This window comes from Cetorhinus maximus, chromosome 30 (genome assembly GCF_964194155.1).
Source record: "Cetorhinus maximus chromosome 30, sCetMax3.hap1.1, whole genome shotgun sequence".
Classification (NCBI taxonomy): Eukaryota; Metazoa; Chordata; class Chondrichthyes; order Lamniformes; family Cetorhinidae; genus Cetorhinus; species Cetorhinus maximus.
In genome coordinates this window covers 4,237,288-4,264,710 of record NC_135908.1, presented here as the reverse complement: position 1 = coordinate 4,264,710, position 27,423 = coordinate 4,237,288, and the positions used below count along the sequence as shown (strand labels likewise).

Here is a 27,423-nt window from a genome sequence, read left to right as displayed (position 1 = left end):
AACGAGGGTGATAAATCTGAAGTAAAATCAAAGATATGCAATATATAAAACAGTTTTTCACCTTGCTGATAGTTCACTTCTTCTCTCCATCAAGAAAAAGGTTTGTTTTGTGCAGTTAGCACAATAAATTCATAAATCTACTTAGAGAGAATGAGTTGATGATTTCATTATATAAAACAGGAGGAAACAATTCACTCCATGTGTTCAAGCAGCATTCTTGGGGTACAGTGGGGCAGGGGGTGGAGAGGGGAAATGGTAATAAAACTCCCTTGTGTCATGTGGCTCTTTCTTGCTGCTTGAGCTGGTTTTCCATGCTCCACTTGTCTTCGCCATCCATGAAAATTGGTCACCATGCCATTCAAATGTCTCAGTCTGACAGTTAACATTGGCTGTATGGAAATAGATCCAAGTAATGGGTAGATAAATTCACAACCAGTATGAACCCATTACTGATCACTGATTCTCAAGATTACTCATGAATTGATCTCCAGTGAAATAATGAAACAAAACAAACCAATGGATCCTCCACAAGTGCATCCTTTCTTTCTTCACTTAATGGGCTTTAGAATTAGCATGATGGGGTTCTCTGGGATAAGGATGAGGTTGAAAGTTGATTTCACTTCAACCAGCCGACTTGTTTCAATTTTAAAGTTCTGCACCATCTAACAAGGAAACAGGACGACAGACATGAGTCATGGATTGTAAGCATTTCAACACCACAAAGATTTGTCACATGTAAAGCAGAATGTTAAATAAACAGCAGATGTAAACCCATTTTGCCCATCCCACCTCACACTGCTGCTTAGGTCATTTCAATGGACCACTTTTCTCTTATATCTCCCTTTCATCTCACAGCAATCGACTGATGCCAAAAGGTATTTCATTTGTCAGAACGGCTGCCACAAAAATGTTTATCAATCCCCCATGTGGTTTAATAAAAGCAAAATGCTGCGGATGCTGGAGATCTGAGATAAAAACAGAACATGTTGGAAAACTCAGCAGGTCCGGCAGCATCTGTGGAGAGAGAAACAGAGTTAACGTTTCGAGTCCGTATGACTTCTTCAGAGCTTGAAACGTTAACTGTTTTTCTCTCCACAGACACAGAATCTTAACGGCACAGAAGGAGGCCATTCGGCCCATCATGTCTGCACCGGCTCTACAAATGAGCATCATGACCTAGTGCCATTGCCCTGTCTTTTCCCCGTATCCTTGCACATTGTTTCAGATGCTGTTAGACCTGCTGAGTTTTCCTAGCATTTTCTGTTTTTACCCCATATGGCTTATTTTGTTGGGACGTATTTATTGACCTCTTGCACAAACATTGCTGAAAAATTGGGACAGTATTAAATAAGCCATTTCAAAATGTTGGTATTATCCTGATTAAAAAGATTGAGAGATCCTCAAATGCAAAGTTGTCACTGCGACATCTGGCAATAAAACTAACGTGTGACTTACATGAATTAGAAAGAGCAGCATTTCTGCCTCGGCAATCCTACGTCCAATGCACTGCCGTGGTCCAAATCCAAAGCCAAGGTTTTTGAAGTAGTTACTTTCATGGTTCAGCCATCTTTCTGGGTTGTACCTTTCTGGCTTAAAAAATATCTCCGAGTTTCTTCCCATTGCATACAATCCCACCTGCACTAAAGTCTATAGGAGGAAGAAACCAGGCGCAATGTTACTGATTCTAATTCAGCGTTATTAACTACTTCACTTCACCAGCCGCAAGGGGCTAATAGGGAATCAAGTTATTGCTAATTCCATTTTTCATTATTAAAAACATTGAATAATTGTCATTGGACCTGTGATCTCAAAACTGACACTTACATGATAAAATGCATGTGTACTTTAACCTTCTTGTGCATTTGTAGAGAGAAAAAAGCAGTGTGCAAGTGTGTTGTTTGATTGTTGTGTGTGCTTTAAGACCTTGGGTGCTGATAGGTGATAGATTTTGTTCAATAAGTATACACGTGAAATACTTTTACCCATATCCTATCAGCGTATGTAAGGTATTTATTAAAATTAGTGCACTTGACTAAATTGTGTCATTGTATTCATTGTGGCTGGTTTGCAATTTCTATTGGACAATATTGTTCTATACACCAATCAACAAGCACTCAAATGCTGCCAAATTCTTCAGGATTAATCTCTTGATCACACAAAACAGTTCCTGATATGGGAAATATAACATTTATAACTAATTGTGCAGACTATTTTATAACACCATGAAATAATGGATTTATTATTAGTCATTAATTTAATCAGTTAGTCAGTTTCTGGAGTTTGTATTGGCTCAAGGATATAAACATCAAAAGCTACAATGAACGCACCGCAATTCCAGAAATCATGGTTAACTAAAACATTTTAAAATGGTTGGTTCATTACATAATAGTTGCCATAATATACAGTGAATGGCCATGAATGATGTGCAGGAAAGTTATGTAGTTACAGGTGTTAAGTAGTCACTCCAACTTTTCCTATTAATTCTACCATAATTGCAATCCTACATCTCTCTTCCCATTATATCTGTGACCATAATAGCAATGGTAATGAGAAGTATGGATTGCAGTAATGATGCTCAAACATTATATATATATAATATATATATGTAGATATAGGGATATAGATACTGTAAATCATAAATGATTGGGAGTGATCCAAGGCTCAATTGGTAACTACACTGCATTTGTGCTACTGTGCCTTATAGACTAAAAGGCCAAGTCTGATCTCCACTTCCATGTTAAGTAAGGTGATCTGGTCCACTGAAGCATTGGACATAACAGCTGACCTCAAGACTCTGAAGGAGGTGAAAAATAAGCCAGTATTTTGGTTCTGCTATCCATTGCTCTTAATGGGAAATGAATGTTGTTGGTTAGCAGGTGAGGACACAATTGCCTTCAGCCCAATAAAATAAATACTTCCCCCCCATAAAATAAATACTTGCATCTATATGGTGCCATTTATAACTTCAGAATGTCCCAGGAAGCCAGAGAAATATCTCTTAAGTTGTTGTAATGCCAGAGCAGCCAATTTGCATAGAGGAAGGTGCCAAGAACAGCAGTCCGATAATGACCAGAACATCTGTTTTCTTTAGTAATATTGGTTAGGGGAAAAAATTGTGCCCAGGACACCAGGGAGAACTGCTCTGATTTTCAGATTAGAGCCAGGGGATTTTTTTTTACATCTACCAGGGGGCAGACAAGCCTTCAGTTTAACAACTCATCCGAAAGTTAGCACTCTCATCTAAATGGGTCACCCATTTAAGACAGAGGTGATAAGTAATTTCTTCTCTCGCAGGGTAGTGAATCTGTGGAATTCTTTACCACAGAGGGCTGTAGAGACTGGGTCGTTAAGAATACTCAAGGCTGAGATAGACAGATTTTTAATCAGTAAGGCAATGGGGAAAAGGCAGGAAAGTGGAATTGAGGATTATCAGATCAGCTATGATCTCATTGAATGGTGGAGTAGACTCGATGGGCTGAATGGCCTACTTCTGCTCCTATGTCTTATGGTCTTATGGACAGTGTAGCACCCCCTCAGTATTGCACTGGAGCCTCGATCTACATTTCTTACTCAAATCGCCAAAGTAGGACTTGAATTCATGAACTTCTAACTCAGACAAGAGTGCTACCAATGAGCCAAAGTTGGCACAATGACTATCAGCACTCACTATCTGTCTACATGTAAAAAATAACCACCCAAATAACTTTGAAGTACAATCATTGTTGCTATGTAGAAGGGGAGAACAGGTAATAAAATGGGAAAAACGTTTTGGAGGGTGATTGATGGTGCAGTGGATGACAACACTATCTCTTTGTTTCTAGGAACCACTGTGGTAGGTAAAGTATTTGATTGCCTATATCTTACCCCAACAGGTATTCGATAATTTTGCAACACAGTGTCTTCATTTGTGTATCGCTGTAATGTTACAGCTACTGGGTGAAGCCTGTGAATATAAATAAACTACATTAGTCGTTTGGTAGTACAGAACTTCAGTATTGCTGAAAAAAATAAACATTTTTTGTCAAAGCTTTGCAGACAGAAAGAACATGTACACACATTGTGCCTGTTTCAGCTAAACAAAATAAGTGACAGCCATTTGCTGGCTCATTTCTCAGGGCAATTCCTTGACCAATCAGAGTCAAGCTGCCGGGTTTAAATTTCAAACAATGCTTGGCAGTTAACTGTCATTCACCATCAACTGGTACAATCTCCATGGCAACCCCTCTACCAATCAGAGTTCACTTGCCAACCAATCAGCACTCTCTTCTCATATAGTATAAATTGTTGTTCCCTTTACATTTGATACTCTTGCGAATTGTCCTGATGAGTGCAAGACGAAAAGCTTCGACCAAAAATAAATCGACTCAGCAATAAATTACATTAGCAAGAGACAAAGTACAAAAGAAAGTTAGACAATAAACAAAGAGACTAAAACATTACGGATGAAGTGTTCAAAGAGGAGGCACAAGAACACTGGCTTGAATGGCTTCCTTCTGTGGCTTCCAAAGTGTGATTCTAATGGTAAGTTGGAAAGAAAATGTGCAGAGCAACTGAGCTGTGAGTCTATAGGAGGCAGAGGCAATGTAACTCAATGCGTGAATCCACATTCTTTGCGATTCGTTCATTTCACTTTCTTAATCGATCAGCTTTCCTTGTAAATAAATTTGGAACTCCTGTTTGCCACAATGAATCTGTCAATGCCTGATAATCAAACCCAGAAACATTTACATGTCCATTTCCTGAATTCTCCTGCTATAACATCCAGTTGCATTTTGAATGTCCCTAAAGTTATTCCAACATTTTGACATTCCGACTAAGGAAGTTCTTCTAATGTTGGGTTGAATTAATTTTCACCCATTTAAATTCTCTTGGCTTCCACTGAAGTAATATTCTGCATTCATTCCGTGTATGCTATTTAACATATTTTTTTTAACATTTTGAAGTCATTGCAGCCCATAAAAGAGTCCCAAAAGCACTGCTAATACCGAGCCATGAAACAATACTAACTCTGATAGCAAGATTATTGATTCTAGCACTTTTACCAAGAAGTAATTCACAATTCTGAGGACTTCTGGAAATTCTGAGGTTAGTATGTGTGTGTCTGTTGATGTATGTATATGTTAAGTGAATCTTCTGTGGCACTGCTCACAGGAGCATTAAATAACACAAGATAACATTTAAGGGCTTGTCGCTTTGAGGGGTAAATTCCATCCACTGTTGTCATCCCATCGATCAGAACCCTAACTTTGTGTGACTGACAGGACAATTAAGAGGATGGGAGAAATTGTGAAAAGGGTAAGTCCTTGGAGAAGGGAAGTTGAATCACAACATTTTTGCATGGATTTGGCATCTTAAAGATTGTTGAATACAGGAGGTAGAAAGTGTTTAATTTGTTTTTTTTAACTTTCTTATTTGTTTACCATCTTGATTGCAGTTAGGGTTGTTAAAGTTTATTTGTCTGCAGCTGGGTACATGGCAAGGGTGGGGAGTCAGTCACAATGGACAACTGAAACAGTAAGTTGTGATAAAATGAATGTGTCTAGGTTATAATACATTTGATTATGATTAAGTGTGACTACAATGTGTTATATAGGTATGTGGGATGTTGCACAGCATGCAATATTTTTAATGCATTAATTAATTAGTAATACGTAATAAATTGTATTATAGGTGTGTTGTAGATTTAGTTTGCCTGTGTCAGGTTGGCTTTAGGTCAGACTGGGTTTCAGACAGGTGGGGCGTGAATCACAATCACCTGTTATTCTGTAGAAGAGAATAAAGAAAGACATGCATTTATATGGTGCTTTTCAAGATCATAGGATGCCCCAAAGCTCTTTGGAGCCAATGAAATACTTTTGAAGTGTAGTCATTCTTGTAATGTAGGAAATGCAGCAGCCAATTTGCGCACAGTAAGCTCAATAAACAGCAATGCGATAATGACTAGAGAACTTATATTTTGTGATGATTGAGGGATTGGTGGCCAGGACACCAAGGATAACTTGCCTGCTCTTCTTCGAAATAGTGTCATGGGATCATTTGTGTCCACCTGACAGAGCAGATGGGACCTCACTTTAATGTTTCGTTCCAAAGACAGCACCTCTGACAGTGCAGCATTCCCTCACTACAGCACTGGAGTGCCAGCAGTACATTTATTACCTCCTTGGTCATTTTCAGTGCTTTAAGAATTTGAGAAGAACACATCTGATGCTTTTCATAACTGTAAGGTGTTCTTACCTCAGTGTTTCCTTCAGTGCAGCTCTGAGCAGTGGCACTGATTTCAACATTTGTAATGGATCACCCTCTGTTTTTTGATTGGCCTCTATAATTTCACTGCGTAAATTCTCCTGCACATTGGGGTTTTTGGCAAGCTCATACATAGTCCATAATAGGGTCACAGAAGTCTGTTTCAAGAAAAAAATTAGATGACAAGATTATGGTGAATACTTTTTAAAAGTTTATCTTAATAGAAAGTATATAGATGGATGCACACATATCTGCTGTGTTTGTTCACATTTAACACACTTACCAGAACATGAGGTTGACCGCTACTCAATTACTAGAATTTTTTAAAATATAAGATGTTTTATTTATTGTTCCACTTTTCCTTTCAGTCTCCTTTCTTTCTCTCTTGAATGTATTTTTTTCTTTCCCACTCTTTGGGTGAAATTTAGTGACCCCCAGCGCCGAGGGCGGGAGAGTGTGGGCTGGGGACCTTTCCAGCCTCCACCCAATTAGGTCCTGGGTAGGAAGGCTCATGGAGGGCCTTCCCACCCATAAGATGACTGAGGCGCTTAAGTGGGCCTCATCCTGTTGTCACTGGTATTCAACCAGCGGCAGGCGGGGGAATCGACACGTGGGAAACACAACACATTGCAAACTCCTGGATGGAGGGGATGGGGGCAGGATGTGGAGGAGGGGAGGGAATTCCCTCATTCAAAGGCAATTAGCGATTGATTGAGGGACCTGGCATTGGAAAGGGGAGGGGTGGTCACCCTCCTTTCCTTACTTCCATGCACCTACCCCCACTCCACTCTACGACCTCCGTGACCTCCCATCCCATCCTCACTCACTTTTGGCTTCACATCCCTTGTGGATCCTGGGCCCCTGGTGAGTGGATTGCTGAAACTGTCACTGCTCCAAGCGGCGCTGCTTACAATGGAAAGCTGCTGGTCTCTGACTGACTGGTTGGGGTTGGGATTGGGATTTCCATCCCCTCACCCCCTTAAGGCCCAAAGGTGACTATCAGGCACTTAATATGGCAGACCTTCCCCAGTGGAGGTGACATGGGGCCAGTCAGTGGCCAAGACCCCAGTCGCCTGGATTAATTTCCATCTTTATTTCTCTTTCCGCACTTGATTTGGCTAATTCATTTATTTCCTTCCCTGTCAAACCTCTGTTTCTCAATCCTTACATACTATTGGTTAGGGATCATTCCCCAAAGTCCTGGATGCCTAGCTGCGATGTTATCAGCTCACAGTTCGACATGTTTTTGAGCTGAGTATTGAGGGAAAAGGCCTAACCAACAGGCATGTCACACAAAGCTGTTCTCCAGCAAAGGTCTGGGCTAATAACTGAATTTGGATTACCCCAACACATTACTTTTCATTTGAGTTAATCAACCAATAATGTAACACAGTTAAGATTAAACCTCTCCCTTAAGCCCCAACCATTCAGTGAAAGCATTGCATCTAGTTCCATCCACCAAAATGCTTTCCTCTCCAGTTTTAAGTAAAACCTACAAGCGAGGCCATTTCCCATTAATGCCAAATAAACATCAAGGACAAGGTTATCCAACATGCAGCTGTTAACTGCATTTGTACCACAACTAAAAGATTCTGCCATCCAACTGTGAACACATCAGTTGCTTTCTTTGTGAGTGTTGCACTGGTTCATGTAAAATACACAAGTTGAGGGCAGTGCCCCTTTATACATCGACTAGACCTCTGACTGTCTTTCTCTATCTCACAATTCATTTTTGGATGTTCACGCAGAGTTTCTGTGTTTTTGTCCTTTTCTTATCATATTTTGACTGCTTTCTAAATGATTCTCAATGCCAAGGCACCTCTTCAGACTTTGAGATGATGGAAGGAGGATAGAACCTTGCACACATTCACAATTGTAAATTTAAAGGAACACTATCACTTTAGCTCACTGGGATGAGGTTGCAATTAACAGTGTGAAAATCATAATTATTTAATCTTGCCGATTATCTACAATGACTTAGTCAAAAATTTGAAAACGCAGTTTTGTTTGAAGGGTTACTTTATAAGATTGCTAGTTCATACGACTGCAGGCAAAACAAAATTGTTCCTTGTTACTCAGAAACCTAAACACTATACCAGAATAATAAATGCAAGTTGTATTATTGACATTAAAAACAGAAAAGGATGGAAATACTCAGCAGGTCGGACAGATCTGTGGAGCAAAAAAAGGAAGTTAACATTTCAAGTCAATGAACTTTCATCCAATCTGCTGACGATTCTCAGAATTTTTTGTTTTTATTTCAGATTTCCACCAGCCACAATATTTTGCCTTTATATAACTGACTCTTGTTAACGGCCGTAAGTGTATTTCCCTCTCTTCTTTTCCTGCAGCACGGGGCTGAATTTTCCCAGTGATAGGTTTGGAGGTGGGAACAGGAGCAAAATGAGAGAGTCTGGTATCTGGGCAGCTGCCTGTCACGTTCCCACCTCCTAGCGACCCTATTGGAGCCGGGGACTGACTGGCATTGGCCACCTACCTGGCAATGGCAAGTAACTAATTAAAGTTAATCACTTGGGGACTAATTAGTGATGCAGGCAGGATCTTTCCACTGGCATCTGGGCCCCTGCCGAGGCTGAAGCCTGGAGGTGGCATCTGAGGGAGGTGGGGGGTGGGTGTGCCATCGATACCCTGCTTGAAATTGCTCCCCCTCCTGAAACTGTGGGGGTCAGTGGGCCACAGTCACAGCCACAGGCAATCTTGTGGAGGGTCAACTGTGACCACACTTCAGAGGGTGCTTCAACCCTCTCGGGTCCCCGCTCCTGGTGCAGCTGCTGGCCACCCAAAGTATCGAACACTCCAATTGGCCCTTCTGCCTGCTCAACCCTAATTGGTCAGGGCTCCTGGAGGCAGCCTGTTGATTGGCTGCCTCCGGGAAGATGGCGCAGGTGGGTGGGGTAAGGAGACCATTGTCGTCAGGATCCGCGTCCTGTTCCTGATCTCAGAATTCCAACCCCAAATGGAAACTGCAGCCCGTACAGTCCACAGCACAGAATCAGGCCATTTGGCCCAACTAGTCAATGCTGGCATTTATGCTCTACATGAGCCTCCCCTCACCCTATCAACATTACAATTCACTGTCAGATAATAAAACAATTTTCTCTTACTGTGTCAACTCCACCTGCCATAAGCTCTGTGATACTCGCTTTGATGTCGTCTAGGGGTAGCATGCCTTGCAACAGTAGATCTGTTAGAACTCCGGAATATCCTTTGTCATTTTTGGATCGGAGGTGGAACTGCCTGTATGTTTTTTGTATACAGGTATTCGCTATAAATGAAGACAGAAGGTTGTTATCAAAGTACAACAATTTCACTGCTAGGCAGGAATTTGAAAATAAACTAGCAGACTAACCATCACTAATCATATTTCATGTTTGCATAATTATGCCACGCATTCCTTCTGCAGCAGCCTGTACAATTTCTTCTGTGCTTGATTAGTTATATTGAACTCAGTTGAAAAACAAACACTTGTATCCTAAAATAAATGGTTTTTAGCATTTATTCAAAGCCTCACTGGCCCATGGAGACTGATTCCAGATTTATGCTATAGTTGTGCACTTGGGTAGATTGTTGGAGGTACCTGTGTGGTGATCATAAGACTAGCACTTCTCAAGTCAGGGAACAAGAGTCAAAGAGACAGCCAGTCTCTCTGGGCCACTCACACTAAACAGAAGCACGGTTACACATCTTGGAGAAAGTATCTAAAGAAGATTAATTTTGGTTGAGGTATAGTGTGTGGCACATGGAGTCCTCATCATCCCTATCTTCACTCCCTCAAGCCCAAGGGGTGCAGATTTGAGAATGTCTGGTGCACATTGGTTTCGCTCCCCATCACCAGATCCTTGAATACATCAAGTGCTTGCAGACATTACTCCCCTCTATTAATATTACCCATTACTTCAAAATCATGCTTAAGGGCATCTTTGCCCCATTGCCAACCATCTTCATAAACCTCCCTCCACCACCTCCTCCAACCTCATCTCCAAGTGTGAGGAGCTCATGGGTTCACCTGTCACTATAACTGGGATCATTCATGCAGCTGCTTCTGTAATTCCTGCCCAGCCACTGCTCCCACCCTGCCCCCAAGCCTGGCCTTCTCCTTGTGAGGCAATCCTCATGCTTGTCTTCCCCTGAATCGGCATTTCTCTCTCATTTCTCTGTCATCTCAACCCACGTCATCTCTGACCTTACCTTGTCCATGAGACTTTCCTGCTCCACTGACCCCATTCCCATCAAGTCCAATATCTCTTTGTGGCCCTAATGGATCCATCTCTTCAGGTACTTCAGGTACCCCTTTCTTTCAAAACCGTCTCCATCAATGCCTCCCCTGAAAGAAACACCTCTGCCTCTTCTATCCTTCCAAATTTCTATCCCAATTTCACTATTCCAACATACTGTCGCCCCCCATGTCCAGTTTCTCCTGGACCTCTCTGTTGGAATCTCTTCAACCAAAGTCAAAAATGGTGTCCTATGTGATTATAATGTGGAGATGGATTTTATGGTTGGGGAGGAGTGGGGGGTAGTTGCAGGACGGGTGCCTGGCTGCCTGCCAGCAATAATATGCTGGGTAAGCCTCAATTAGATCAGAGTGGGACGTCCCTCAGGGGACAGGAAGTCCCTCCCTAGAGAGCTGCCGGCTCATCTAATAGGCCGGCAGCTCTGTAGACTCAGCGGCGCCTGAAGAGAGTAGTGGCCACTGCTGGGACTACAAGCAGTCACAAGGTAGAAGTGAAAATGGATACCTGACTTCAGGTAAGTCTGAGGATTTTGGGCAGTCACAGCTAGGAGACCCCAGCGAGGGAGAAGCAGGGTGGGGGGAGGGACAAAAGCGGGAGCGGAAGTACCAATTTGGGGGGGGGTGCCCCTGATTGGCACAGGTGACCACCCCCACCCCCCCGAAAGAGGTAGCTTCCTCTTTCCTGCATGCCAGCAGCCCATGCAGTAAAAGCTGCCATGCTATTTGCCATGCCCCCACTTTCTCCTGCAAACCAAAAAACTGAGGCAGAATGAGGCTCTTAAATGGCAGGCACTCAAGAGCCTCAATCGACCTAAAGGTGGGCAGGCTGCCTGACACCTTAACCGGGGTGGGCAAGAAGGCAGTGGGCTGGTAACCCACTTTATTTGACGTGGCCCCTCTTCAAATATGTCGGCGGGTCGTGGACCATAAAATTCATCATGTGGTGTATTATTCTTCCTGACCTATCCGAAGTATATGACATGAACAGGCTTAGACGATTCAGCCCCTCAACCCCTTTTCCAATATTCAGTCAAATCATGGATCATCTGTACCTCAACTTCATTTGCCCATATCTAACAAAAATCTACCAATCTCAGTCCTGAGAGCTCTAATCGACCCGGCATCCACAGTCTTTTTGGGAAGAGAGTTCCAGATTTCCACCACGCTTTGTGTCAAGAAATGCTTCCTGATTTCACTCTTGAATGGCCTGGCTCGAATTTTAAGATTCCTCACCAATTCCCGCTCACTTGGCTATCCCTGTCTTCACTAGCTCCCCCGTTCCACCATTGCATCCATTTTAAATTTAAATAACATCCTTCTGCCATATCCAAACTTGCAACAAGTCCTGTTTACCTCCGTACCCTCACCTCCTCCTATCTCTGTGACCTCCAAGAGCCCTACAACCCTCCGAGACATCTGTGCTCCTCCACCTTTTGTGCATCTCTGATTTTCATGACCACACCTCTGGCAGCCATGTGTTAAGCGCTGAGTTCTAGAAGTCCCTCCCCAAACAACTTAAGTTTTTTTTAAATCTGCTCTTTCATGGGGGATATGGACCTCACTGGCACCTTCTCCATCTCCACTGAGGAATAGTGGCTCTGGTGTAGTGGTAATATCACTGGACTCATAAGCCAAAGGCTCATGCTCTGGGTACATAGATTCAAATCCCACCATAGAAGCTGCTAGAATTTAAATTTAATTAACAAAAATATGTAAAAGTGGCCTTGAAACTATCATCAGTTGTCATAAAAGCCCATCTGGTTCCCTAATGCCCTTTCGGGAAGGAAACCTTCTGTCCTTAGCTCGTCTGGCCTACATGTGACTCCAGATCCACAGCAATGTGGTTGACTCCTAACCACCCTCTGAAGTGGCCTAGCAGGGCAATTAGGGGATGGGCAACAAATGCTGGCCCTTGCCAGTGAAGCCCATTTCCAATGAAAGAAAGATTATATAACCATTGCTAAAGTTGTTCATTTCTCTATCAATGAGATGACTAAGATCTAGTCATCGTGCCCTACGTAAAACAAACCTCTGAAGCTACTGTGGAGGCTCAACCATATCGTGAATGAAGTGTGCATTTTTAAAAACTTTAAATGGCTAACTTTCAGGGTGCACGGTTCAAATACGTGTTGTCATCAGCTGTCATTGGAGCTTGATTTTTCCCTGAATGGCCAAGCTTACTTCGAGATCAGCGGGAAGATAAATCCTTCAATGGTTAAAACTCTGAATGGAGGAGAAGGAGCAGCTCAAGGCCCAATTCTTAGAATTGCCAAACATGCAAAAAAAAAGCACAAAGGACAAATATGTGGCCTAGACTGGTCTGCTCTCCATAAGACGTAGGAGCAGAAGTCGGCCATTCGGCTTATCGAGCCTGTTCCGCCATGCAATGAGATCATGGCTGATCTGATAACCCTCAACTCCACTTTCCCACCTTTTCCCCGTAACCCTCAATTCCCTTACTGATAAGACCATAAGACGTAAGAGCAGACGTAGGCCATAGGTGAAAGGTGGCAGGAATGTACTGGAAGGAGTAAAACAAAATTAAAAATAGAAATAGCCAGCTTAACTATGCAAAATATAATGGGAAATAGGAATTGATCTATTGAGTCCACATGACATTATCACTAATTTCATATTAATAACAATTTGTCCTGAGTTTCTCACCGTGTGCAAAAATGGTATCCCAAGCAACAACATGATCTTGCCAGATCTTCGATTTGATTGATCTCAGCAGTCCAGGTGGAATATAAAGCATTGGTGATGTGGATTTGAACATCAACGTAACTGAATCGATGAACTTTTGCGATTCAGGGTTATGATGACCCTGCAGTAAGCCAAGACGTTCTCCATATAATACATGGCAAACAGCTGGAAATGCAAAGATTTAGAGATTTTTAAAATTATTTCTTTATGAACCTGTGTAGAAACCACTGACATTGGAGATGTTCAGTGGTAGAAGATCACTGATAATCTGGCATTACTGAAATAAGAGAAAGTGCAATGGGCTCGATTTTAGACAGGCAATAAAGTGCCCTCTAAAATATGTAGACAATGCAGCAATTCCGACTGTACTGTGCAGTGCAAAAAGCGGGCCACACACAACCATAAGATGCACACGTGCATCTGAACCCAGGACTCATTTAAATAGAACTGGAACAAAAACAGAAATTGCTGGAAAAACTCAGCAGGCCTGACAGCATCTGCGAAGAGAGAAACAGAGTTGACATTTCGAGTCCGTATGACCCACTGAGCTGAATACCGGGTGTGTTGTGTAACAGGCAAGGGATGTGATACCACCTGATTTGGTCCTTGTCCATATCCAATTTCACCTACACTCTCTGTGCCAATAACAAAACATTCGCATTTACTCTAATATATTAGCAATTTGTGTGAATAATTGAGCCGTGCTACTCTTAAGGGACTACTTGATGACTGCAAACCTGAATTTCGAGGCACTGTAAATTGATATAAAAAGATATCCTGTTCTCCTAAAAATTAGTACAACTTTCTTAGTGCTATCTGTAGCAGGACATTCAACAAGAAATGAAAATCAACACCAGTTCAGTGATACAAATAAAAGGGGCTGGTTTAGCTCAGTGTTATATCTGAGCTCAAACAAAACTCTGCCGCCCAAATTCTCACACTCACACCAAACCCTTCGTTCAACACTCCTCCACTCATTGACCCACCTTGGCCCCCTGCCTGACACCCTTTCAATTTTAAAAATCTCATCCTTGTTTTCAATCCTTCCATGGTCTCACCCTTCATATCTCTGTAATTTCCTTCAGTCCTACAACCTTCTGATCTCTGAGCTCCTCCAACTCTAGTTCTGATGAAGAGTCACACGGACTCGAAACGTTAACTGTGTTCCTCTCCGCAGATGCTGTCAGACCTGCTGAGTTTTTCCAGCTATTTTTGTTTTTGCTCCTCCGATACTGACCGCTTGAAAATCATTTATTTTAATCACTCCATCATTGTGCTTTCAGCTGTTTGGATTTAAACTCTGGAAATACCTCCCTGAACCTCTCCCCATCTCCACCCCTCTCTCCTCTTCCAAGCCACCCCTTACAACCTATCTCTTTGACCAAACTTTTATTTATCAGGCTTTGGATCTCCTAATGTAGCTTAGGGTTAAATTTTGTCCTAAAATTCTGTAAAGCATCTTGGGACGTTTAATGACATTAAAGCCACTATATGAATACAAGATGTTGTTATTGAGATTGGGGACTTGAGCAAGGAGATCTACATGATATCACTCCACCACATAATTCACATGTGCTAACACACTGTGGCACTGAACTATGTAGCGTTAAGGGTTGCATCTCAACAGCAAAGAATATTTGCAGTTAAGACTGTTAATAGGATCCGGTGAAACACAAACCAAGGGCAGGGTTTGTAGGTTGGCGTGCAGGTGCAATCGGCAGGCCCGGGAGCAGCTGGTGAACAGACCACCGACCGTGATTTCACGGTGGCTGGCCAACTAACGGCCAACCGGCGTGAAGCGTGCGCTGAAATGCTCACGGGGTGGGGGCGAGATGAGGGCGGGGGCTGACGTAAGCATGAGCGTGGGTGAGCGCTGAATGAAAGCTCCCTGAAGGGAGCTGAAGACTTTAAAGCCAATAAGTAAAGCTTTTAAAATCTGGAAAAAAATGTCCACGCATCACAGTCAGTCACCTGAACACACACACGATAAAAATTCTGTCCATACATTTTTATTTTTTTTAAATGTAATAACGGAAAGGAAACATCATCCCGCCCTCGTATGAGGCTTCATGAAAAAAATGCAAAAGTCCGCCTGGCCGATTCGCCCGTCCGCCAACCATGAGGTTGGACGGACCACGAAAAATCGGAGACAATTACAACTTTAATTGCACTATTGGCCTCTTAATTATCGGCGGGTGCGCTTCTGACAATTGCACGTGCCCGCCGACCGAAATATTGCGTGAGCGTGGGATGACGTCAGGATACTCGCCCGACATCATTTCACACGATTTTGCGTCAGATTGGGTCGGGCACGCACACGGACACAGACCTACAAATTCTGCCCCAAGACACAGAGCTTTTCTTTATTTAGAGTTTATTGACTTATTCAGTCTCACAGCTCTCTTCCTACACAACCTAGTGTCCCAGCCATCCCCTATTTATACACTTTTGAGAAACAAAATCAATAAATTAAACTAAGAATCGATAAATCAGGAGGGAGTAACAGCCTCTGGTGAGGCACTGTAACTAAAACAAAAACATGAAAGGAAACTTACAAAATTAAATCAAAATGTCATTGCTGATGCACCCCAGCCCCTTGGTGCCCACTGATCACGGAAGGCCTCTAGTGTACCAGTGGACACCACGTGCTCCCTCTCTAGGGCCACCCTGCCACAAACATAGCCTCGGTAGAGGGGCAGACAGTCATACGAACATGTGCACAAGGAGCAGGAGTAGGCCATTCAGCCCCTCGAGCCTGCTCCGCCATTTAATAAGATCATGGCTGATCTGATGGTAACCTGAAATCTGCATCCCACCTACCCCTGATAACCCATCACCCCCTTGCTCACCAAGAATCTATCCACCTCTGCCTTAATAATATCCAAAGACACTGCTTCCGCCACCTTTCCAGGAAGAGAGTTCCAAAAACTCACGACCCTCTGAGTGAAAAAAATTTCACCTCATCCCTGTTTTAAATGGGCGAGCCCTTATTTTTAAACAGTGACCCCGAGTTCTAGATTCGCCCACAGAAGGAAACATCCTCTCCACATCCACCCTGTCAAGACTCCTCGGGATCTTATATGTTTCAATCAGTAGGACTGGATGACCCCCTCAACCACCCGCTGCCTGGACCTGTTGGTGACCACCATAGCCAGGCCCAGAGCAGGCTCACGAGGAGGTCCTCCTTCCACCCCACTCCACTTCAACCCCCTATTTATACGTGCTCAAAGATAATTAATACCCATTGCCTGTTTCTCTTAACCTTAACAATGTAATTAACACGACATTAACAAACCTTAACAGTGTAATTGACAGAAGATCAACAAAAGATCTATCTCTTAAAATGCTGTTCCCAATGAAAGCTGCAGTATACCAATTAATACCTACATAACTAAAAATATTTTTAAATTGCTCTGAAAGCTGCAACATGCAGATAAAGTAAGGTAATGGAATAACCCAAGTAAAGAGGCAATATTGGATCCTTACATTCGAGTGCGAATTTGAAGAGATCGTTTGAGAGATCAGCTGTCCAATTACCTCTCCCACTGTCCTCAATCTGTTTATAAACCGTAGACACAAAATCCAACACCACTTCATTGAGAAGAGGCACAAACTTTTGGATGATTTGGGGTGAAATCAGTGCTTTATTTAAAATGAGTCGTTCTCTTCTCCATTCCTCCCCACTTCTGTAAAACAGCCACAATAGAAGAAAGATTATTAACAGGGTATCAGAACCACGCTGGTGATCATTGTCTTTATTCTCCAGCACTCCCTACCTCTTTGAAACCACTATTATCACGGCCTCGCTCAAAAACTCCTCAATCCCCCACACTCTCCAACCACCATTCCAACTCACTTTCCCTTTTTCTATCTAGTCCAGTAATACATTGTTGTCTTGCAACTAGAATTCCATCTTCCCTACACTGCCCCAATGAGAGCCTCCAATCTGGCTTGCGCCCTGTTCGAAACGACTAATGATATTTGTGCAACTGAGACCAAAGGTTACTCTCTCTTCATCTTCCTTGATCTTTCTGATGCTTTCAACATAGTTAAGCACAACATCATTTTCCAGTGCCTCTCTTTCACAGAAGGCTTCTATGGCACTGCTTTTTCATGGTTTCAATTTTGTATGATGTAAAAACCTTACCATAATACATTACAGCAATTCAATATGGCCCACCACCACTTTCTCAGGACAATCAGGGATAGGCAATTAATGCAATCTTGGCATGACTGCCTACATCCAGACACTAAGTTAGAAAAAAAATACTCCACCAGTTTGTCCTCCCACTCTTATAAGGTTATTACCAATTTGTTCCCCGCAATTTGTTCACTTACATTCTGCCTTTTGGGTATCGTCAGTAAGCATGGTGTCAACTTTCACATGTATGCCAAAAACATCTCATTATATCTCTCCATTTCCATTTATAATGCTGGATGAGACGTTAAACTGAGTCCTTGTCTGTGCTTTCAGGTGGGCATAAAAGATCCCACGGCAGTATTCAAAGGAGAGCAGGGGAGTTATCCTTGGTGGCCTGGCCAATGCCTATCCCTCAACCAACGCTTAAAACAGATAATCTGGTCATTACCTCATCGCTATTTGTGGGACCTTGCTGTGCACAAATTGGCTGCCTCATTTCCAACATTATAACAGTGACTGCATTTCAAAAACACTTGACTGGCTGCAAAGTGCTTTCTGATGTTCTGAGGTCATGAAAGACGCCATATAAATTTTAGTTTTTCTTCTATTCTAATGCTTCCCCTATAGTTTCCTGAGTTCTACCCTCTACAAATTGCAACTCATCCAAAATTCCATTCCCCACATATTGGTCTCCTTGGTTACTGGCTCCCAATCTGTCTATGCGTCGAGATCAAAATCCTTTTCCTCTTCTACAGATTGCTTTCTGGCCTTGACCTTTCTACCATAAAACCTTATTCAGCCCTGTGTTCCTGTACCTCAACATCTGCTCTTCCAGTTCCATCCTCTTACTTTGCTCCTCTCTTCATTCTACCTGAGACCCCTTGCTTGCGACATCTCCATTCTCTTTGAAAAAAATCACCTTAAAATGCTTTTATATTCTTGCTTTTGTAGATGCTAAGTAAATGAAGATGCAAAGCATCTTCAAGAGGATTTGGGCGGACTTGGTGAGTGGGCAAGAACATGGCAGACGGAATATGATGTGGAAAAATGTGAGGTTATACACTTTGGTAGGGGTATTTCTTCAGTGGTAAGAGATTAAAAAGTGTCGATGTACAAAGGGACCCGGGTGTCCCTGCCAATAAGTTACTCAAGGCTAACATGCAGCAGGCAATTAGGAAGGCTACTAGTATGTTAGCCTTTATCACAAGAGGGTTTGAGTACTGGAGTAGTGAAGTCTTGCTTCAATTGTATAGAAGCTTGGTTAGACCGCACCTGGAGTACTTTGTGCAGTTTTGGTCCTCTTACTTTAGGAAAGATATTATTGCCATAGAGGGAGTGCAACGAAGGTTCACCAGACTTGTTCCCAGGATGGAGGGACTGTCCTATGAAGAGAGATTGAGGAAACTGGGCCTGTATTCTCTAGAGTTCCGAAGAACGAGAGGTGATCTCATTGAAACCTACAAATTCAGGAAGGGTAGATGCAGGTAAGATGTTTCCTCTGGTTGGGGAGTCTAGAACCAAGGGACACAATTTCAAAATAAGGGGAAAGACACTTAGGACTGAGATGAGGATAAATCTTTTTACTCAGAGGGTTGGGAATCTTTGGAATTCTCTACGCCAGAGGGTTGTGGAAGCTCAGTCACTGAGTATGTTTAAAGTAGAGACTGAAAGATTCCTAAATACCAATAACATAAAGGGATGTGGGGATAGTGTGGAGGGAAAAAGGCATTGAAGTGGATGATCAGCCATGATCGTATTGAATGGCGGAGCTGGCTCAATGGGCTGAATGGCCTACTCTTGCTCCAATGTTCCTAACTGCAAATTACTGCATTATTTTTAAAATTACAAGATCCCTGCTTTCAAAAATTGAAGTTATTAGTTGGCCATAAATTCAAACTTACTTCAATAGGACTCCGTATTTTTCTTTTCTATGGTCCCTGTAAGCCATCCATGGCCACACCTTCATCCTCTCTGGAAACAGGCCCTCAGATTTAAACAAAGTTGCAGCATCCTCAGGGTTAATAATGTTTACACTATTGAGGTGACCAATTCTTTCCCTGCAAAAGAATAGGAGACACACAGTAAAAAGGGCTAAATGGCTTCAGTAGCTGATCCAATAAACTGGGTTGAATATAACTGAGGTTCGGGACAAGTATTTATTATTTCAAATGGATGATGAAATTAAGTTTTGTTATGCACCATTTGTCTCATTGATCCAACTGGAGTCGGAAATTGCTTTTCAAAACTCACTTCTTTAGTTCTGGAATGTTCAGTTCAATGCTTCGAATGTCATACATCTTATATTGCTATATTTTATATAGCAATAGGGCTTGTCGGAATCTACAGTTCAACAATCTTATCATTGTAATTATTATTAGAACATAAATACATCTTAAATGATGTTAAAACTTAGTCGGTGTGTCTTTCAAACAATTAAAGATCCAATTTTCCAAAACTAAAACTAGGGAGAAAAAGGAAGAACTGCAAATGTTGGGAATGGAATAAAAACAGAAAATTCTGAAACAACATAGTAGGCCAATCAGCATCTGAAGCGAGAAAAGGCATATTAGCAGTCTCGGTGTGAATCCTGTCGCAGGCAAAGTTTCCCTAGGTTAGGTGTTAACCTGCCTTTTCTTTACTCAGGTATTGCTGTGCATATCCACCATTTTCCGTTGTTATTTTAGAAATGTGTGCAAAAATAAGTCATCGACTCATATTTGGCTTTTGGAACTGTACCTGCAGATAATCCCTGAGTCTGTCACTGGGGACATGCTGATGTGTTGTGCTGATTCCAACCAGGCACTGCAATGAAAGCACTTTTGACCGCTTTTCATATTGCAATAGTAAGAAACATCTGTTATTAGCTTTACAACTTTCTCTGCTACAGTACTCAATGTTAATTCTTTCTTTGCAACTTTTCCCACAGCATTTCCTGTTAGGTTTACTGTCAGTAATGCTCTTTCTGCAATTTGTGTACCAAATTACAGCTATTTTCCATTCATGAGTTGTTGCCCACAGCAATTTCAGTTGCCACAGCTACAATTCTTAAGACGGGCATCCCACTGGGCGCTTACTCTACTTGTGAGTAATGGGGAAGGAAGAAAAAGATATTGCGAGACTTAAGACAGAGGCGATTTTACATGTGGGGCATCCTTGACTTATTCCCACATTATCCAATTGCCCATGTAGAACAGACTGAGGTGCATGTAACCACATGTGGCTAAGGAACTACTTTGCCTCCTCTGAGTAAGTTGTGAGGATTTATCTCATTAGATGGGCAAGTTCCTATAAGGGACAGCACTATAACTGTCAAAGCGACCAGTGCCATAAACTTATGTGCAACTGTTTCTTTCAGTCAACATATTTCACAAGCAGCAGTTCACACGTCCACAAAGCAGGTAACAAATGCTTTATTTCCCAGGGCTAACTCCTTCATCCCAGCAGCCATTATAACAAAGCATTTCATTTTGTGGCAGATGTCTTCAAAATACGAGGCATTCTTGAAGGCATGCATGGTGAGATTCCACCCTACCACTGCCCCCTCCACTCCCCCACCAACACATAACTTCCGTGAGCAGAAAGGATTCCACTCCATTAATCTGCAACTGCTCTGCAACCACAGGCACACCATCCTGTACATAAATGCCCATCTATTCTGGTAGCAGGTATGATGCCTTTAGTTTTTGACAATCTAAGGTATCTTCATCATTTGAGGAGCAGGAGGTTGGCTGGATGGACACTCAGGGACCATGCAAGTTCTTTTCACCTCTGGATCAGTCTCCTTGAGAATGCCAACAAATGTAAAGGAGCAATACAAAGATACAGACATGGGCATCTAGCTCATGGTGGGATACATCACTGGAATCTTAAATCCAAATGCTTTGATAGATCCAGTGTTGCAGTACCAGCTCTGCTACTATCTCAAAGATTGCAGTGGCATGTAACGCATTGCACAACTACGTCATTGAGAGGTTTTACCATGTATCTGTAGAAGAGGAGCATCAACCACAATCACTGACAGAGGAGGGTACTGCACCTAAAGGCACGCCCTAATGGATGTACCTGTTCAATACAACACACTTCTGTTCACATTGTTCCTACAGAGTGAACTCCTGACATTGCCTTCTGCCTGCCTGGACCAACATGGAGATGAACCTCTTTTCCTTTTGCTATCTTATTCTGTCCCAATCCATTTTAACTATCAGTTGAAATTTGAAAAAAACATTTCATTCAGCTTTTTTTACTGTGAGGATCGTGCATACTGAGTGTGCCTCACCATGATATTTTCCCTTTGTGAAACTGTATGTTGTAGGCCTTCTATTAGCTTGTGTCAGCTGTGTCAATTGGTTGCACTCTTGCCTCTGAGTCACAAGGTTTGGTGTTCAATTCCTGCTCCAGTGCTTGAACGCAAAATCAACGTGATGCTCGAGTGCAGCGTGAAGGGAGCGCTGTGTTTGGTTAAACTGAGGACCCATCTGCTTGCTTGGGGTGCAGAACCCATGGCATGATTTTGAAGAAGAGGCAGGGGAGTTTTCCCTGGGGGTCCTTGGCAATATTTCTCCTTCAATCAACATTAGAAAAAAGACAGGTTATCTGGTCATTGTCACATTGCTGTTTGCTGTGCGTATATTGGCTGCTGTGTTTCCTACATTCAAGAAGTGCTTAATTGGTCATAGAGCCTGGGGTGGTCGTGAAAAGCATTTTATAAATGCAAGCCTTTCTTTTAATCTCTAACAGGGGTCCATCCAAATCATTGCCCAGTGGGCAGAAAAAAAGGCGGTGTCAATCTCTTGAAATAGAGGTGGGCTAGTACCTCTTTATATTGAGTCAAGAGATGCCCTGCATCAGTTGGCACTGTGCCAACTGTGCCACTTAATGTACAGGAAACTAGGTCCTACGGGCAAGTACATGCCCGGCATAAAATCAAATGCAATAGCACTACCTAAAGAATGGGAGTTCTCCTTGACAGCATTCCTCCGCCAATCAACAATGCCAAAAAGAATGAATGAAACATCACTGTGCCACAATGCAGATGCAAATGTGCCAATGTGAAAATTGGTACCGAATCACACATAGGCACCAGGAAAGGAGACAGGGTTTAGTTCTGTGAACTGTGTGGAGAGGTGTTATCCTCACTTTGCATTTGGAAGTCTGATTTGGTGGCATGATACTGCCCAGCTTGTGTCGAAATGTAAGTCTTATTATTAAATAACTCAGTCCAATCTTTCCACCCACTTCAACAATTAATACTTAAAATCAATGCTTCAAGACACATTTTGCAGAGAGGTGTATCCAACCACTAAGTACATTACAGCTCATGCTGGACAGAGTTAGCTGGTTGCAATGCTCCGTGGATGACAGATGCTGGTTAAAATACGATTGGTTAAGATTCATCAGTTAACTAAACGTTGGTCCTAACAAATAATGAATTATAAGCAAGTGTTTTTTTTCTCTCTGTCCTCTATCCCGGTGCTTTTCAACTGGGCTTCCCTGGAACCCTAGGGTTCTGTGCGCCTCCCTTAAGGGTTCCCCACGATTTTCACAACTTTTGAAAATACAGATTTTTAAAAAAACTTTGCCAAAAAAACTAAATTGAAATAATTGATATGTTAACATTGTACAATCCATAATCGTGCACTACAAATATGCGGTATTTAACAGCGTGGTTTAATTTTGCACTATTTTAATAGTGTTTTACTTTTTTTTGGCTTTATGATGTCTATGTATGGAGGAGAGGAGAGAGAGAGAGGGTTGGGGGCTCCACAGAATTTCACAATATATTATCGGGTTCCTTAACTAAAAAAAAGATTGAAAACCACTGCTCTATCCTCTGGTTTTTATCCTGTACGGATTTGGCATTGTAACAGGTTAGTGCTGTACACTGAATTATAACATTACAGAAATTACTTTTAACTCGAAGAGCCCCTCTTATACCTGTCCAATTCAAATACAGGTTTATTATTGCTATTTACGTACCTGTAAATCGGACCATACTTCTTGAAGTTCTTTAACATGAGGTTGTGCATGTTTCTGATCCCATCGTTTTTCCAAAAGGTATAGGCGTTGACCCAATTGTTCCTCCAGTCTCCGGGTAGAGCATCGTAGGATTTCAGAGTTTGACCAGAAGACGTATAGGGTTCACTAGTCCCTGAATAATTCCTGCGAATGGAGAATGGATTGTCATTCTCCACGGAGGCAAAGGAAATCTTTTGGCCATAACTGCTCCCAGACACAGAGAGTCGGATACTTCCCCTGATCATTCTAACATTGGCTCTAACAGCTGTAATGGGTCCAAACCACTGCTCGAATCTGATTATTCCTTTCACTGTCGTTTTTATAGCCCGCGTTCAAGGACTACTTCAACCTTGCTGAACAATGCCGTCACTCAGACAAAATTAGTATCTTTCATGCGTTGGTGAAAAAGGTCCTGACGCAGCACCATTGGGTGAAAGGTTCCAAGTCGGTCGTATTTAGCGTTCTTAGCGTTCGCCTCTGCAAGTATTCGCACTCACGAGAAGTTTATGCTCAGCAACATCATCTTGCGATATATGGTCAAAGCTAAGTAACTATATGTAGCTAAAGACAGTGCTTAATTAAATAATGCCATTTGCACAAGGCTTATAAATATGATCATACAACATTAAGAGTTAAAACATTTTGATGAATTTCCGAACAATAAAAGCAAAAAGCTTTATTTACAATTTGTTATTCGTTCATAGGATGTGGGCGTCGCTGGCTAAGCCAGCATCTTTTGCCCATCCCTAACTGCCCCTTGAGAAGGTGGTGGTGAGCTGCCTTCTTGAACCGCTGCAGTCCAAGTGGTGTAGGTACACCCACAGTGCTGTTGGGGAGGGAGTTCCAGGATTTTGACTCAGCGACATTGAAGGAACTGCCGATATATTTCCAGGATGGTGAATGGCTTGGAGAGAACTTCCAGGTGGTGGTATTCCCACGTGTCTGCTGCCCTTGTCCTTCTAGGTAGTAGAGGGCGTGGGTTTAGAAGGTCCTGTCGAAAGAGCCTTGGTGAATTTCTGCAGTGCATCTTGTAGATGGTACACACTGCTGCCATTGATTATCTTGATTATCATTATCCCAATCCAATGCCCAACATTCAAACCCCACATTCATCCTTTATTGTTGTCAGACCAATCTATACTATCATCATACTATAATACTGTCTTACAGCTTCTAAATGTGAGCCTGCTCACTCATCTCTCCCCTCTACCTGTTGTGATGTGTCATGCGCTCTGAACTGTGACCCCCAAGCTCCATCCTGACCTCAAACTACTTGCCTTGGAGAAAGAGCTGGGAGGTATCAGGTACAAGCCTTCAGTGATAGCATCTCCCTTGCAGACCCAAATTAGATGACTCAATCAGAGATAGGTAAAGTGAATGGATAAGCTCAACTGTACCAATAAAACATGATAGAAAAGCGTGCCAGATAGGTGTGACTTCCCCTAAAGAAGAGCTAAGCTGGGGAGAGGCATTTCCAAAGCAACTTCTGGACTAGCAAGAACAACAGATAAATGAGAATGTACAAGCTTTGTGTATCTCAGTTGCATTGAGTGCAAAATTATATGACACTAAAATGAAACAATTGCAAAGTATGAAGGTTACTTCAGTTAACAACATTGTTGTTGGCAGAAGTAATCAAGAAGGATATTTTATTTAGTTTGCTTGTTGCTCTTTGCAATCATTCCACTTCAATGTTTGAAGGCCTTCTTCCATCACAATACAAATGTCCAGATATTTCTCAGGAGGAATATAAACTCCTTGTCATCAATAAAACAGTCTCACTGCAACTCCCCCAAACTTTCTGCTGTTCCTGCCCAACTTCCCCCTCCACACGCACAAACAATCAATGAAATGAGACAAAAGTTGGTCGCCGCTTTCAGAGTTGACAAACATAACAAAAGGATCAATGAAAACATTACTGTGAATTTTTTATCCTTAAAATTTCACTATCTGTTCAGTGTCCATTTTTAACTGTTGATAAATAGACTATCCTTGGTCAAGAATCTAGCTCTAAACTTCTGAACCGGCCAATAAGAGGTACTCCACCAAATCAGAAAAAAATGACCAAATTTTAGGGGCATTTGTTATTGACTGTTCTACTGTACACTTATCTGTATTGAGTCTCACATACATGGATCATACTATGTCAACTCTTAAACCTACACAAGTAAACATTTACTCATTAACAAAGAATGCTTCAATAATATAATTTCAACCACAACCAGATTACTTTTGCTTTCTGAACTGTCCCTTTATTCCAAGTGCTAAATCATCAAACATTACTGCCTTGGACTAGAATTCCTTTCCTAAACACCTGCACCTTGCAATCTGAACCCAATTTCAAAAGCTTCCTCGTGATCTACATTTCACCACACTTTTGGCTACCGCCCTGACTGCTCCTAAATGCTTCTCAGTGTCTGAACTACCCCCTTTGTGAAACACCACGGAACATTGTGCACTGTTAAACACTTATATAACTAAATTTAAGCCAGGCACAAGGATTACAATGTGATTGGGCCTCTTTTTCAAGTTCTGCTGGGCTGGTTGGTTGCCTAGTTGCTGCTAGATTGAGATCAAATATTGAGGAGCAGTCAGGGATCAATGGAGAGATGTTATTATGAAGCAACGATGAGTGAACAGTGATTACCAGCACCAAAGACAGAGGAAGATCGCTACGTGCTTTGAACTGTCCAATAAAATTTAACAAAAATGGCTGATTGATCTGAGAAGATGGCCTGCGTTGGACTAAAGGGAGAGGGTTTAAAAAAAACCATTTTCTTCTATTATGAGACAGTTGTCAATCTTTCAGGAATACTAATGGAGAGGGGGGGTTCCACAAAACATTTTGGAAAGGAAAGCGGAAAAATATGCAAGAGAAATATCAAAAGGCTAGGGGGAAATGGCTGGGTCATGAGTCTGAGTGGACAGCTTTTTTAGAGAGCCAGAAAAGATGTGATGGGCCAAATGGTTACTTTTTGTAAATGCATAATTCTACAGTGCTTTCATAGTTGATTTTCCAAGTAGCTAAACAAATTTGGTCTGTTGCAAAATTAGCAGGGGAATTATTCCTTCGCTGTTATCTCCACCTTCAACTTTAGCACAGGAGTATGTGCAAAAGGGTCTGTGTAATACTTCAAATGGTGCTTTACATGACAGCTGGGCAGGCACAACACAGAATTTTGTACATGAATGATAGTTGACATGCTATAAGACAGAGTGTACTCTGGATGGAAGACTCCAGACTTTGTAAGCATTTATAAACAAAAACTAAAGGTAAGATGCTGTAAAGTTTGTATTGGAATACAATTCCTTGAACAACGTCGTGCTTTCAACGACCAAATCAGTGGACGTATCTAAAAGTGTCAACTTGACTGACCAGTTGGTCAGTTTAGATAGGCTTGCCAATTTTGGTTGCATTTCTTCATGGAGATTTCATTTGCATATGACCGCCTTCCCTCAAATCCCCCGCCCCTTGGCTCCCATCCCATTGGTCATTTGACATGTTCATCATGACAGAGCACCGCCCTCCTATGCTAATTCCAAAAGCTATTGGATGATTCTTAACTGTCAGTTAAAACAACTGTTCTCTCCATTTTGAATATTTTTTATAAATAATAGACAAAAGTCTAACAAGAAAATGCTGGAAAAATAAGTGATTAAAAAAAACCTTGATTTATTTTGAAATCTATGAGTGAATAAAGTCAGTAAAGGGAAGACTAAAAATCCTTGGAGATCAAACATCAATTGCTGGGGACTCCAGGGCAATCCTGGAGGTGTTGGCAATCGTGCAAGCTCCGGCGCTCAGGGGCTTCTGGACCAATCGGCAGCCGCGTTTTTTTTTCTCTCTCCTGCACGTGGCGGCGGCTCGTTACGTGGCTCTCGGGGTGGAGGAAGGGAGGGGACTTCGGACACCTGCACACATGCGCACGGGATCGGCCGCCGGCAAAGGGGAAGGGGGAAGGGGCACGGTCAAACCGTCGACGTAATTGTCCGGCATTTTGATGAAGGGTTTGTGGCTGGAAAATTTGTAGGTTTTAAATTCAGTTTAGTTTAAGGTGGTACAAAG

General features: G+C 42.2%; 1 protein-coding gene across 1 annotated transcript; it reads right to left on the bottom strand.

Annotated features, from left to right (window-relative positions):
- Positions 1 to 548: 548 nt before the first annotated feature.
- LOC144669931 (cholesterol side-chain cleavage enzyme, mitochondrial-like) lies at positions 549 to 23,602 on the bottom strand. The gene is made up of 9 exons (XM_078532214.1): positions 23,319 to 23,602; positions 19,244 to 19,399; positions 16,688 to 16,887; positions 13,163 to 13,366; positions 9,369 to 9,529; positions 6,235 to 6,401; positions 3,865 to 3,943; positions 1,456 to 1,647; positions 549 to 662 (listed from the first exon to the last, which is right to left on the bottom strand). The coding sequence occupies exons 1-9, from the start codon at positions 23,600 to 23,602 to the stop codon at positions 549 to 551; spliced, it is 1,557 nt and encodes a 518-aa protein (XP_078388340.1).
- Between the last annotated feature and the right edge of the window lie 3,821 nt (positions 23,603 to 27,423).